The sequence below is a fragment of the Eleutherodactylus coqui genome, chromosome 2, assembly GCF_035609145.1.
Source record: "Eleutherodactylus coqui strain aEleCoq1 chromosome 2, aEleCoq1.hap1, whole genome shotgun sequence".
Lineage (NCBI taxonomy): Eukaryota > Metazoa > Chordata > Amphibia > Anura > Eleutherodactylidae > Eleutherodactylus > Eleutherodactylus coqui.
The window spans coordinates 339,986,367-339,999,734 of NC_089838.1; the positions used below are offsets into that span (position 1 = coordinate 339,986,367).

The following is a 13,368-nucleotide window of genomic DNA, read 5'->3' on the forward strand; positions in this document are numbered from 1 at the left end:
TAACTAGCTCAGGACAGGTAAGTACTGGCTCTACAGAACTCTGACTGTCTCACTAACTCATGAACGGAACATGAGGTGCTCTGAGATGACCCCTTATAAAAATTGGCCCCACCAAGCATGCATTAATGGAGATGCAACATACAGTGTCCTCACATGTGACCTCTGAAACATTTACGCTCACTGCTAACAGTATAACATAGCTGGAAGGTGGAGTGCCTGCAATAAAGTTCATGTTAAACATCACAAAAGTCAAAATGGTACTGAAGAGCATGGCACAGATCAGCAGTTAGATACACTGGCATATCACAGTCCAAGGGGGTAAATGAGTGCTCTGACAGGCCTATTTGGAGCACCCCTTTACGCACACACTTCTACCTGCCTTACTGGAAGAATTATAAGGTGGATGGACAGTGTTTTTCCTTAGGAGGTGAGGCAGAAAGACTAACCAGCCAGTTTACCTGAAATATTGCAAAACAGTTATTGAAAAGTTTCCTAAGAGCCTGCTTAATATCTGTGTTGCTCAGACTGTATATCATAGGGTTAAGAAGCGGAGTTACAACAGTGTAGAACAATGATAGTAATGTCTTTGCATTTTGCTGCCGTGGAAATACATATGTGGTAATAAGTGAACCATAATATAGAGACACCACAGACAAATGGGCACTACAGGTGGAGAAGGTCTTCTTTCTCCCGGTCACAGATGGAATCTTCAGGATGGTGAAGATAATGTAGGCATACGAAACTATAATAACAGTAACTGGGCAGATAGCAAGAAAAAGAACTAGAAAGAAAGTTTCTAACTTCATTATAAAAGTGTCTGAACAGGAAAGCTCCAGTAAAGGCTCCAAGTCACAGAAGAAATGGTCAATGACATTCGGCCCACAAAAATCAAAATGGCTCACTGTAAGAAAAATCATCAACACTGTAGCAAAAATCACCAACCAGCACAATAGTACGGCTTTTATACAAAATGTGAGGTCCATGACTGAGGTGTAATGTAGAGGGTTACAGATGGCCTGATACCGGTCATAGGACATCACCGTCAGGAGAAGACATTCCAACGCCTCAGCGGCTGAAAAAAAGTAAAATTGAGTCAAGCAGCCGATGAAGGACACAGAACGTCCTTCATACAACATAATGTGGAGCATGTTGGGTACAATGGTGGTGGTGAGTAAGAGATCAGTAAGAGAGAGCTGTGTGAGGAAGAAGTACATGGGAGAGTGGAGCGATCTGCTGTAGGACACCACCAGGATGATGAGGAGGTTTCCACATACCGTCACACAGTAAATGATCAGCAACAGGAGAAAAAAACAAAAATTAAAACTTTTTAAATTTTGAAATCCCAAGAGCAAAATCTCCGTCACTTTAGTGAAATTGTGATGCTGCATATCCAAGAAGAATTGTCAAAATTGTTGTAAACTACAAGAAAGAAATATAAGTTAAATATAGTGGAGGGCTGAACATTTGAATGTCTCTTGTCATCCTACATTATTAGACTCTCCGTTCTGTCTTTTTTAGGAGAATTTGTCTAAAAAGTCAATATATGGTAATTCTAGGAAACATTTTGATTTTCCCTGACAGATGTGATGTAGAGGAGATCTGACCAACGCTTTTTATAATGTGAAGGAAGAGCGGCTCGATTGAAAATGAACAGCCATAACACACAGATGGCAAGTCGCTTAAAGGGGTTGTCCCGCGCCGAAACGGTTTTTTTTTTTTTTCAACCCCCCCCCGTTCGGCGCGAGACAACCCCGATGCATCGGGGTTAAAAAAGATCACCGGACAGCGCTTACCTGAATCCCCGCGCTCCGGTGACTTCTTACTTACCCGGTGAAGATGGCCGCCGGCATCTTCTCCCTCCGTGGACCGCAGGGCTTCTGTGCGGTCCATTGCCGATTCCAGCCTCCTGATTGGCTGGAATCGGCACGTGACGGGCGGAGCTACACGGAGCTACACGGAGCCCCATTGAGAAGATAAGAAGACCCGGACTGCGCAAGCGCGTCTAATTTGGCCATTAGACGGCGAAAATTAGACGGCAACCATGGAGACGAGGACGCCAGCAACGGAGCAGGTAAGTGAAAAACTTTTTAGAACTTCTGTATGGCTCATAATTAATGCACAATGTACATTACAAAGTGCATTAATATGGCCATACAGAAGTGTATAGACCCACTTGCTGCCGCGGGACAACCCCTTTAACCTTCTTTTAGAAATTTAAATTATTTCATGATTGGAATTATTCTTTAAAAACTGATAATAATCATTAAATGATCTAAAGCAAATCCCAATGTAGATGTAGAAGACCTTTAACTTTACTTTTTCAATCGCATGTAATATGCTAAGTGTCAACTTAAAGTTCACTACTTTAACCCCATAAGGAAACCGACTCCCTTTTTTAATTTCCTATTTTTTCTCCCCACCTTCAAAAAAAAATCCTGATTCTTTTATTTATATATTAATGTCTGGAGGCCTGTTGATTTTTACAGGACGAGTTGTATTTCTGAATGGTACTATTTAATAAACCATATAATATACTGAAAAACTTTTCAAAAGTGAAGCAAAATGGGAAAAAAATGCACATCCAGCATCTTTGGGGGAGGGGTGTCTTGTATACACAACAGCAAAAATGACATAATAACTGTATTCTGTGGATCCGTGAGATTAGTGTAATGTGAAATTTATAGAGTTTTCTTTTTTTGTTGTTGTAATATTTAAAATATATATTTTCTGCCGCCATATTCTGACAGCCATATTTTTTTTTATTATTTTGGAGTACATACAACTTTTGATCGCTTTCTATTACATTTATTCTTAAAAACGGGGTGACTGCAAAAAACGCAGTTGTGACGTGTATTGTTTTTTTTGCCGGTATACACTGTGTGCTATAAATAATGCATTACTTTAATAGACTTTTACAGATGTAGATGGACATTTCCGTAGCGATATCAAATGTGTGTGTGTATATATATATATATATATATATATATATATATATATATATATATTTTTTTTTTAAATCTAGATCTTTTCATTAAAAATATGGAAAAAGGGGGATTTTATTAAACTTGCATTTTATTTTTCTTAATAATTAATAAATAATAATAATAATAAAACTTTTTTTTTACTTTGACTTGAACTTGCAATTGTTTGATTGCTATTGCTGTGTAATGTAATACCATAGTTACATCATGCCACGCCACAGTCATGGCTTTATAGGCAATTTACAATGACAGCCCACTGAGCCTTCAGCAGGACCCGGGTGCCATGGCAACTGAGCAGCAGCCATGAGGGGGCTGTTCAGCACCCCTAAACTATGATCAAGGCTCTTAAATGTTGCTGTTGGAATTGAAAGCAGCAGTTAAAGAGTTAACAGCCGCAACCTTCGTGAGCACTGATTGTCGCTGTTGCGATGGGAGTCAGCTCTCAAAGACAGACGACACCTGCCTTGTATGGAGCAGGATCTCACTCCATACAAACCCTGAACCTCTATAAGGTAACTGGGCATCACAAAGATAAATAAGTTATGGTGGTCCGAGGATGGCGACAAAAGTTGTAATTTTAAAGATATATTTTTTTTAAGTAGTACAAGAAAAAATCTGTGCAAATTTGTCAATGCCATCATTCTACTAAGCCAAAAAATTAAATTAACACATCATTTTGTGGGTTAGAAAAAGTTTAAAAAGTTATGAATTTTGAAAGTGGGTAGGAAACAAGGAACAAGTCCTCACACAGCCGCAGCAATGGGGGGCTCAAAGATGGCGATAGAAATCAATTATTTTTAAAGGTTTTTTTTTTTTTTTGGCTTGTTTATATCAGCGTTAGGGAGTTCTGCTTTCCAGCTCCATTCAGGGAGGAGGAAGATTCCCCACCGACCGAGTGTTCAATTAGCGGCCAGCAGTTGGGCATTTTACTAGAATTTACAGGACTAATTCTATATTCTAGCGGACATCAGTGACAGAGGTTCCGCTGTACTAGATTAATAAGCGGTAACCATGCGGTATTGACTTAGTCATACTCACTCAAGGAATAAAGATAACATCATGTTTACCGTGCCGTGAAGGCTGTAAAAACCGCCGCCCAAAAAAGGGCAAAGTTTCATTTTTCTCCATTTTTCCTTACTTAAGCCATTTTCACACGGCCAAGAAAATCGTGCGAGGTTTGTGTGTTGCAGGATTTTCTTTGATGTTTTTCTCACATCGCAGTGTGGAAATAAATTGCGGCATGTCCTATATTTGTGCATTTCTGTGCATCAGTTTCAATGGGGCTGGCCAAGCATCACATGGCTTGTGAGGCGCATACAAGCGCGATGCAAGGTTTCCCATTGAAAACAACTTCCCTGAACGCATGCAACAAAAAGCTTTGCATACGCGAGGACATCGCACACTGGTGAGCATGAGATCGGGCTGAGTTTCACGGCTTGACATCACACTCGCACTCGCCTGTGTGAAATTACATTATATGGTACATAATACAGCACTACTGAAAAACACAACTCGTCGCACAAAAAAGCTCCGATGTAGCAATGTGATTGAAAAAATGTAAAAGTTATGATTTTTGAAAGTACAGAGAAAAAAAAGAAAATGTAAACACAAAACTCATCATCATTATCATGGTTTTCATTAAAAAAAAGCCTAAATGACATTTTCAAATTTGCAGCATAAATATTGGCATAAAATAAAATCTACTTACTGGCAGGAAAATCTGAAATCCTCTCGGCAGTTTCACTCCTGGAGATTCGTCCTTCAGTAAACGACATTAGAACTCTTTTTATAGAGAAATCTTACATCAGTTCCATAGTGAAGTCATGGAGGATTCAGGCTGCTCCTCGGGGAGATTCCTCTCTGAGAAGTTTAAGTTTGTTAACTTTTATAAAACTTTGAACTAAGTTTTACTTTTCCAACTATAAATGTGAGGATTTAACCTATTCAGGATAAGTCCTAAAGACTAGAAAAATCAGGCTTTTTGTTTTGCTTCTCAGCAACGTCATAACTCACTCCATTCATAAATAATAGTAATCATAATGATAATAGTAATAATAATAATAATAATCTTTATTTGTATAGCGCCAACGTATTCCGTAATGCATTTGAGTGCACAAGGGGCTCAATAGGGAGGTGTGCAGGCAGGAAATAAACATGATGGGTGTAATTTGAGGGCAGGGTCTAAATCAGGGGAGTCAGTATACTTCTTTGAAGAGGTGAGTTTTCAGGGCACATCTGAAGTTCTGTGCATCAGGGATTGTCCAGGTGCCTTGGGGTAGAGCATTCCATGGGGTCAGTGCTGCTCTGTTGAAATCCTGGAGGCGAGCATGTGAGGTTCGTATTAGGGGGACGTCTAGTCTAGCTGTTGGCAGAGCGGAGCGCAATGGCTTGGTGGTGTACGGACAGGAAGAAGGTAATGTATGGTGGTGCAACGCCATGGAGAGCTCTGTGGGTGAGGGTGATGAGTTTAAATTGAGTTTGGTAGTGTATGAGCAGTCAGTGCAGTGACTGGCATAATGTAGAGGTGTCTGAGAAGCAGATGGATAGGAAGATGAGTCTAGCTGCCACGTTTAATACGGCTTGGAGAAGAAAGGGTCTGTTGCAGGGAAGGCCAGTAAGCAGTGAGTTGCAGTAGTCAAGTCGAGAATGGATGAGGGCGACAACGAGTGTCTTTAGTGTGTCTGTGGTCAGGAACAGACGGATTTTTGCAATGTTCCTGAGGTGCAGATGGCATGTATCCTTTAGGCCGATAGAGTAAAGCATAGCAAGGAGGAGATCATGGTTGACAGTATCAAATACAGCAGAAAGGTCGAGGAGGATTATTAGGAAGTAGCCGCCCCTCAACCTGGCCATCATTAGGTTGTTTGACACTTTTGTGAAGGCGGATTCAGTTGAGTGGAGGGGGCGGAAACCAGACTGGAGGGGGTTGAGGAGTGAGTTTTCAGAGAGAAAGCGAGTTAGGCGGGAGTACACAAGGCGTTCAAGTAGTTTGTAGATAAGAGGGAGGTTAGAGATAGGTCTGTAATGGGCGGCATCAGTTGGGTCAAGGCTCGGTTTCTATAGGATAGGGGATATGATGGAGTGTTTGAAAGAGGGGCGGAAGATGCTAGAGGATAGGGAGAGGTTGAAGATGATAGTGATGTTGGTAATGACAGCCGGGGAGACGGATTGGAGGAGATGTGAGGTGAGAGGGTCGCTGGCGCTGGTGGTGGGGTGAGCAGCGGAGAGCAGTCTGGAGACTTCTTCCTCTGTTGTAGGTTTGAGTACAGATAGTGAGTGGTGGATGCCATACTGAAAGTTCTGGGAATTCTTTATGGATATTTTCTATTTTTTTTCTTTGTGTGGCTAACTCTCCAGTGCTGAGGTTCATCATGTGGGCCTGTTTTTTGTGGTTAAGGAGGGAGTGGAAGGTGTCGAAAAGTCGTTTAGGGTTGTGGAATAATGAGAAAACAAGGGAAGTGAAGTGGACTTGTTTGGTATGGTGGAGGGTGAGGTTATAGGTTTTTAGCATGAATTTGAAGTGGAGAAAGTGTCGTTCAGCACATCTGGAGTGCCACAGGAGGAAACCTGTTTGGGGCATGAGCCTGGATTGTCGTAGTCGGCGGTTAATGGCTCTAGTCACAGGGAGTGCCGCAAGATAAATGTAGCCTTTATTTGCAGATGTGCCATTCTCTGATAGATAAACTCATCAGCTATAAAATGTAAGGAGTTTTCTGAGCACCCCAAGCAATGGTGGCAGTGGGGGGGGGGGGTATATAATATATTCAATACTCACCATTCGTTGTATGCTGCTCCCCCATCACCATTCGCTGTTGCTCCAATCTCCAGTCTCTTGCGCCATTCACTGTTGCTCTACTTTCATCGGCTGCAGCAGCCTTGTGGGTTGTTCAGCCACATGTCCGCTGCAGCTAATAGGTGGCTAGACAGGGATGTCATCAGTGACATTTTCTAAACCTGCCTCAGAGCTTCCACCTCATGAGCCCATGTGACATGTTTATGGGATGTCACCAAGACTTATTGCAGGTTGACATCACCTGTCAGATGCCGTGGTGTGGAAGTGACAATCTTGCTCTATGGTGAGAATACTACTTTTACAAAGTTTTGCCATGCAAAACCAAAAACTATATAAAAGAAATAACTTGGAAACCCCTTTAACCTGTTCTTGCATTTTATCATAAGAGTACCTTAAAGTTCTCAGTTTATTCGTGTCCCTCCATATACTAAGGTGATTGTGTAGGCCAGTGATTCCCAACCACAGTGTTGTAAGGATCCACTAGGGGTGCCAACAGAATCAGGTCTAGAGTCAGAGTTAGCGACTAGCGATGAGCGAGCACCAAAATGCTCGAGTGCTCGTTACTCGAGTCGAACTTCCCGCGATGCTCGAGGGTTCGTTTCAAGTAACGAACCCCATTAAAGTCAATGGGCGACTCGAGCATTTTTGTATATCGCCAATGCTCGCTAAGGTTTTCATTTGTGTAAATCTGGGAAATTCACGAAAGTGATGGGAATGACACAGCAACGGATAGGGCAGGCGAGGAGCTACATGTTGGGCTGCATATCAAGTTCCCAGGTCCCACTATTAAGCCACAATAGTGGCAAGAGTGGGGCCCCCCCCCGCACTGTCAGCATAAAGATCGTTCTCCTCTGCCACTGCTGTAACAGCTGTGGCAGAGAAGAACGATGTTAGCCCATTGAATTCAATGGAGCCGGCAATACAGACGGCTCCATTGAAAGCAATGGGCTGCCGGCGAGCGCGGGATGAATTTTCGGGAAGGGCTTAAAAATATAAGCCCTTACCTGAAAATCATCCTAAAATGTGTAAAAATAAAAAAAAAATGTATACTCACCTTTCCGCTGCAGCCGGAGTTCAGCCGCGTCTGGCCGGCAGTTCTCCTGAACTGCTCTCTGTAGTATTCAGCAGCCGGGGATTTAAAATCCCCGCCTGCTGAATGAGCTGCCTCTGATTGGTCACAGCCTCACCAATCAGAGGCAGCTCTCACTCATACCCATTCATGAATTCATGAATGGGTGAGTGAGTGCTGCCTCTGATTGGCTCAGCGCAGGGACCAATCAGGGGCAGCTCTCAGCTGAATGACAGCTAAATACAACAACTGAGGATATCTATATATATGAAGACGAAAGCCCTCACTGACTGACTGACTCACTAACTGAATTCATGAATGGGTGTGAGTGAGAGCTGCCTCTGATTGGTGAGGCTGTGACCAATCAGAGGCAGCTCATTCAGCAGGCGGGGATTTTAAATCCTCACCTGCTGAATACTACAGAAAGCAGTTCAGGAGAACTGCCGGCCAGACTTGGCTTAACTCCGGCTGCAGCGGAAAGGTGAGTATACTTTTTTTTTTTTTTTTACACATTTTAGGATGATTTTCAGGTAAAGGCTTATATTTTTAAGCCCTTCCCGAAAATTCATCCTGAGATCGCCGGCAGCCCATTGCTCTCAATGGAGCTGGCTGTATTGCCGGCTCCATTGAATTTAATAGTCAGTGCTCGTTTAATTGAGACGAGTACCGCGTGGTGCTCGTCTCGAGTAACGAGCATCTCGAACACCCTAATACTCGAATGAGCATCAAGCTCGGACGAGTATGCTCGCTCATCTCTATTAACGACATTAGGGATTAATTATCTGCTGGTCATTAGCACTTCTGGAAATAAGAAATGAGAAAGCACCACAGGGAAGCTCCATCCACAGCACACAATTACGCTACTTCACCTTCTCCTCATCCATTGTCTATGTGTATAGAATCCCTCACTCTCCACCTTACCATACTGTGCACATCTCCACCCCGCCATACCGTACACCTTTCCACCCGCCATACCGTGCACATCTCCACCTCTCCATACCGTACACATCTCCAGCCCCTTTACCTTCTGTATCACCCCATTACTTGTAGTATGTAAGCTCCCTTACCACTATTGTTTCCATCAACTGATTACTATGTAAGGCCTCGGTCAGATGGGCGTTTTTCACGTGATTTGCGCATGCGCATGCGTCCGGCGATTTTATAAAACCATTGCTTTGCAATGGTATCGGACACATGAGCGCTTTTTATGCGCTCGTCCGATAAATTATAGAACAGAAATCGCAGATCGCACCTATGTGCGATCTGCGATTCCTGTTCTCTTCTCTATATGCGCTCAATGGGACCGGCGGCAGCAGCGCCGACCCCATTGAGAACATATAGTAGACAAATCATTCTCCACCGCCACAGCTGTAACAGCTGTGGCAGAGAAGAATGATGTTTGCCCATTGAATTCAATGAAGCCGGCAATACAGCCGTCTCCATTGAAAGCAATGGGCTGCTGGCGATCGCACAATGAATCATGGGATAGATCCTTGTATTGTCCCCTCATGTGTTTATACATGGTTATTTGGTCGCCCCTTAGCCATCTTTTTTCTAGAGTAAATAGTCCCAATTTGGATAGCCTCTCTGGGTATTCCAGTCCAGTCATTCCATGTATTAGTTTAGTTGCCCTTCCTTGAACCTCCTCCAATACCGTAATCTTTCCTGAGCACCGGTGACCAGAACTGTACACAGTATTCCATGTGAGGCCTGACAAGTGCCTTATATAGTGGAAGGATAATGTTCTCATCATTCGCCCCTATACCTATTTTAATGCATCCCAAAACTTTATTTGCCTTTGCAGCAGCTGACTGGCATTGGTTACTCCAGTTTAGTCTATAATCCACTAGTACCCCCAGGTCTTTTTCCACATCACTTTTCCCTAGCAGTACCCCATTTAGTGTATATTGGTGACATCCGTTTCTCCTACTCATGTGCATAACCTTACATTTTTCAACATTGAACTTCATTTGCCATTTTCCTGCCCAAGCCCCCAGCTTATCCAGGTCCGTTTGAAGCCGCAGATTGTCCTCCATTGCATTAATTATATTGTATAATTTTGTATCATCTGCAAATATTGATATTTTGCTGTGCAGCCCCTCTATCAGGTCGTTGATAAATATATTAAACAGAATGGGGCCCAATACTGAACCCTGTGGCACCCCACAAGCGACTGTGGTCCAATCAGAGTACGAACCATTTATTACCACGATTTGCTTTCTATCATTGAGACAATTTTTAACCCAATTACACACGTTTTCACCCAATCCGAGCTTCTCATTTTGTCTATTAGCCTATTATGTGGCACGGTGTCAAACGCTTTAGAGAAGTCCAGATATACGAGATCAATAGACTCTCCCAGGTTTAAGGGCTGGACATGGGCATATTGCATACTCACCTGCTTTCAGTGCGCTGGGGCCCAACTGACTGGTTCCTGCTGCTCTGTTCCTGTCCTCCGCAAAGTCAGCTGACTGTAGCAGCCAATCAGAGGCTGCAGTGAACTACTGGTATCATGACACCCAGGATGTGAGTTTGGCAGGTGATACAGTGGCTTTGATTGGCCTCAGTGGTGACCTGATTTCTGACAGCAGAAGACAAGGAGGGAGCAGCGTTAGTTGGCTAGTGGATTCCCCAGGGGCCCAAAGGCAGGTGAGTATACTTCATTTTTTATTTTAACACATGCCCCGCTCTTAAGCATTTTTACTTTATTTTGAAACCACAAGATTGCAAGTTATTCCCTATCCACAGGGTACTCCTAAGGATAGGGATTAATTTGACGATTGGGGTGGGTTTGCTAATAAGACCCCACTGAACTTGAGATTGGGGGTCAGGTGTTCTCCATCCTCCTCTTTGTGGAAATCACCACAGTGAGGAGGAGACTGAATGGAACGCTGGTGGTGCAAGCACATCAGCGCTCCATTCACTTACAATTGAGTTGTGGAGATACCTGAGCACATGCTTGGCCAGCGCTCCCTTCATGCTGAAGTCACAATGGAGGAGGAAGCACGTTCCCGCAGTGGCAGGCAGAATGGAACATGAGAGTCCTGTACACAATCAGCAAGTTATTCCCTATCCTCAGATGGGGCTGCTCTGGTGCTCTCCCATCTGTATTATTGTTACTACTCTGATAGCTACTTGGTCAATGTGAATTGGTGGTAATCCCCATCAGATTATAATCCAGTGGTGTGCCTGGAACCAGAGTGGTGAGCCCTGAACATAGTCTACAAGGGCTACTACTACTCCTGCTAGGTCCTTCCTCCTATGGGATGGGTTCTATTCTCCGTGCTTTGCACTTGCAATTTTTTGTGCAAATACGTCCATCTGAAGTTGCAGTTCATGAGCAGTTTATTTAGGGCTTTAATGATAAACAATTTTTTCTTTCTTTCTGTCATCAGCACATTCCAACAGCCGTAGTTTTTTTATATTTTTCTGACATTGCCATATCAGGGCTTGTTTTTCTGTGAAGCAAGTTGTATTTTTTGAAGGCACCACTTTGGGATGCGCATAATGTATTGTTTAATGAGGAGATGGAAAAGAAAACTAGAGGTTTCATCATTGTGTTTTGAGGTGTTTTTTTTTTTGCTTCACTCTGCTGTACAACTAATGTGAGAATGATATTCTCTGGGTCAGCACGGTTATGGTGCACTACAAGCTCCCTAGCATTTTTTTTATTTAATGAGGGCTTGTTTAGTGCCATTTGGGGTTTTTTTTTGGAGGCAGGATGAAGAAAATCAGCAATTCTGCCATAGTTTTTTCTTTAGCATTCACTGTCCGGTATAATCAACAGGTTAATTTTATTCTCTAGGTGGGTATGATTGCACTGATACCAAATTTATGTTTATTTTGATGGTTTAGCGTGCCTTTACACTGGCAATGAAATCGCACGATTTCCCAGCGCTGCGAGTCTGCGAGAAATCGCAAAATTATGAGGTCAATGTCTTCCAATGGCTCACTTTACATTTGCGATGTTTTCACGCTTGCAATGCAGCATGAAAACAAAATCGCAGCATGTTCTATCTATTTGCACTCTCGCCGGCGCCCCATTGCAGACATAGGGATATCATCACGATCTGCTGCCACTGCTGTGACAGCAGCAGATGGGGATTCCTTCCCTCCCACGGGGAGTCGCCTCATCACTGAACACTGTGAAAGCAGAGCAGGGTGGTCAGTGAAGAGCGGACTCCCAGCAGCGGCAGGAGACCTTCCTATGTTTTCAATGGGGCTGCTGCTGCTGGACCCATTGAGAACAAGATTAAACCCTTGGATGGGACAGCATCCAGGAGTTTAACATCCAAAGAATCCCTTGTTGCTGCTGTCACAGCTGCAGCAGGGGATCACTATCTTCTCCCATTGCTTTCAATGGGGCCAGCACTGCTGCTGTCCCATTGAAAGCAATGGAAGAATACCGACTCTCCTGCCACAGCTGTCACATTTGCCCTTTTCCAATCTTCTGGGACTTCTCCTGTTCTCCAGGAATTTTCACAGATTATGGCGAGTGATTCAGCAATTACCTCCGCTGCTTCCTTTAGTATCCTAGGATGTAATTCATCTGGACTTGGAGACTTGAATTCATTTAAGTTAGCTAAGTGTTTCCTCACCATCCCTCTGCTTTTAGATAACCTGCATTCTTTTATTTCCCCCAATACCACAGGGAAGATAAGTGTTAGGTTGTGCTACTGGGAACTGTAGTACTATGGTTTCTAGCAGCACAGTCCCACAGGTGTTTAGTGATTGAGCTGGCTGGGTGTGGTGATCTCTTGCTAGCCAATCCCCCAGTTCTTTGCTCACATATATACCCAACTCGTTTCAGTGTCTGTTTGGTGTCCAGGGTGAGCAGTCCTGTTACTTCCATGTTTCAGCTTGTCATGTGACTAGTGTCCAGTTGTCTGTCCTGTACAGCTTGCGGTGTGACTTGTGTCCTGTTGTCTGTGCTGTTGCAGCTTGCTGTGTGAACTGTGTCTGGTGCTGCTGGATCATGTGTCTTGTTAGAGTAGGAACTGCAATATACGAGGAGCCAGTGTATGAACTAATCCCTCGTTTTTAATATTCAGCTATATCATCTGCTTATTTGTACAGGTATGCATGGTGAGTGTTTGGGGCAATTTGTCAGTCCCTATGTTATGTCCGTCCATCAGTCCAGTCCAAAGTATGCAGTTTTTCCTGTCCAGTTGGTGTTTCCATCATTACGTCTAGTCTGAATTCCATTTTAGGTCCCCGTGTTTGTTATACCCAGCCTTTTTGGGCACGTTCGTGTGGGTTCTGCCCACACGAATGTAACATAATGCACCCTCTTTTGTAACGGGGGGGGGGGGGCATTATGTTAGCAATATGTTAGTATGTTGTATGGTATGTTGGTACGCATTATGTTGATATGCATTATTGGGTTGTGTGTGAACAGTGTCAGGTCCAGTATCTGTTCTGGTGGCCAGACATCAGGTGTGGATAGTCCTGTTCTGAGTATGTTACTATGCATTATGTTAGTATCTTGTATGGCATGTTGGCATTCATTATGTTCTGTTTGTTTC

The 13,368-nt window shown here is 43.4% G+C and overlaps 1 protein-coding gene across 1 annotated transcript; it reads right to left on the reverse strand.

Annotated features, from left to right (window-relative positions):
- Positions 1–392: 392 nt before the first annotated feature.
- Positions 393–1,388, reverse strand: LOC136610459 (olfactory receptor 11L1-like). The gene has a single exon (XM_066589687.1). It carries the CDS (start codon positions 1,386–1,388, stop codon positions 393–395), a length of 996 nt encoding a protein of 331 aa, XP_066445784.1.
- Positions 1,389–13,368: the final 11,980 nt, after the last annotated feature.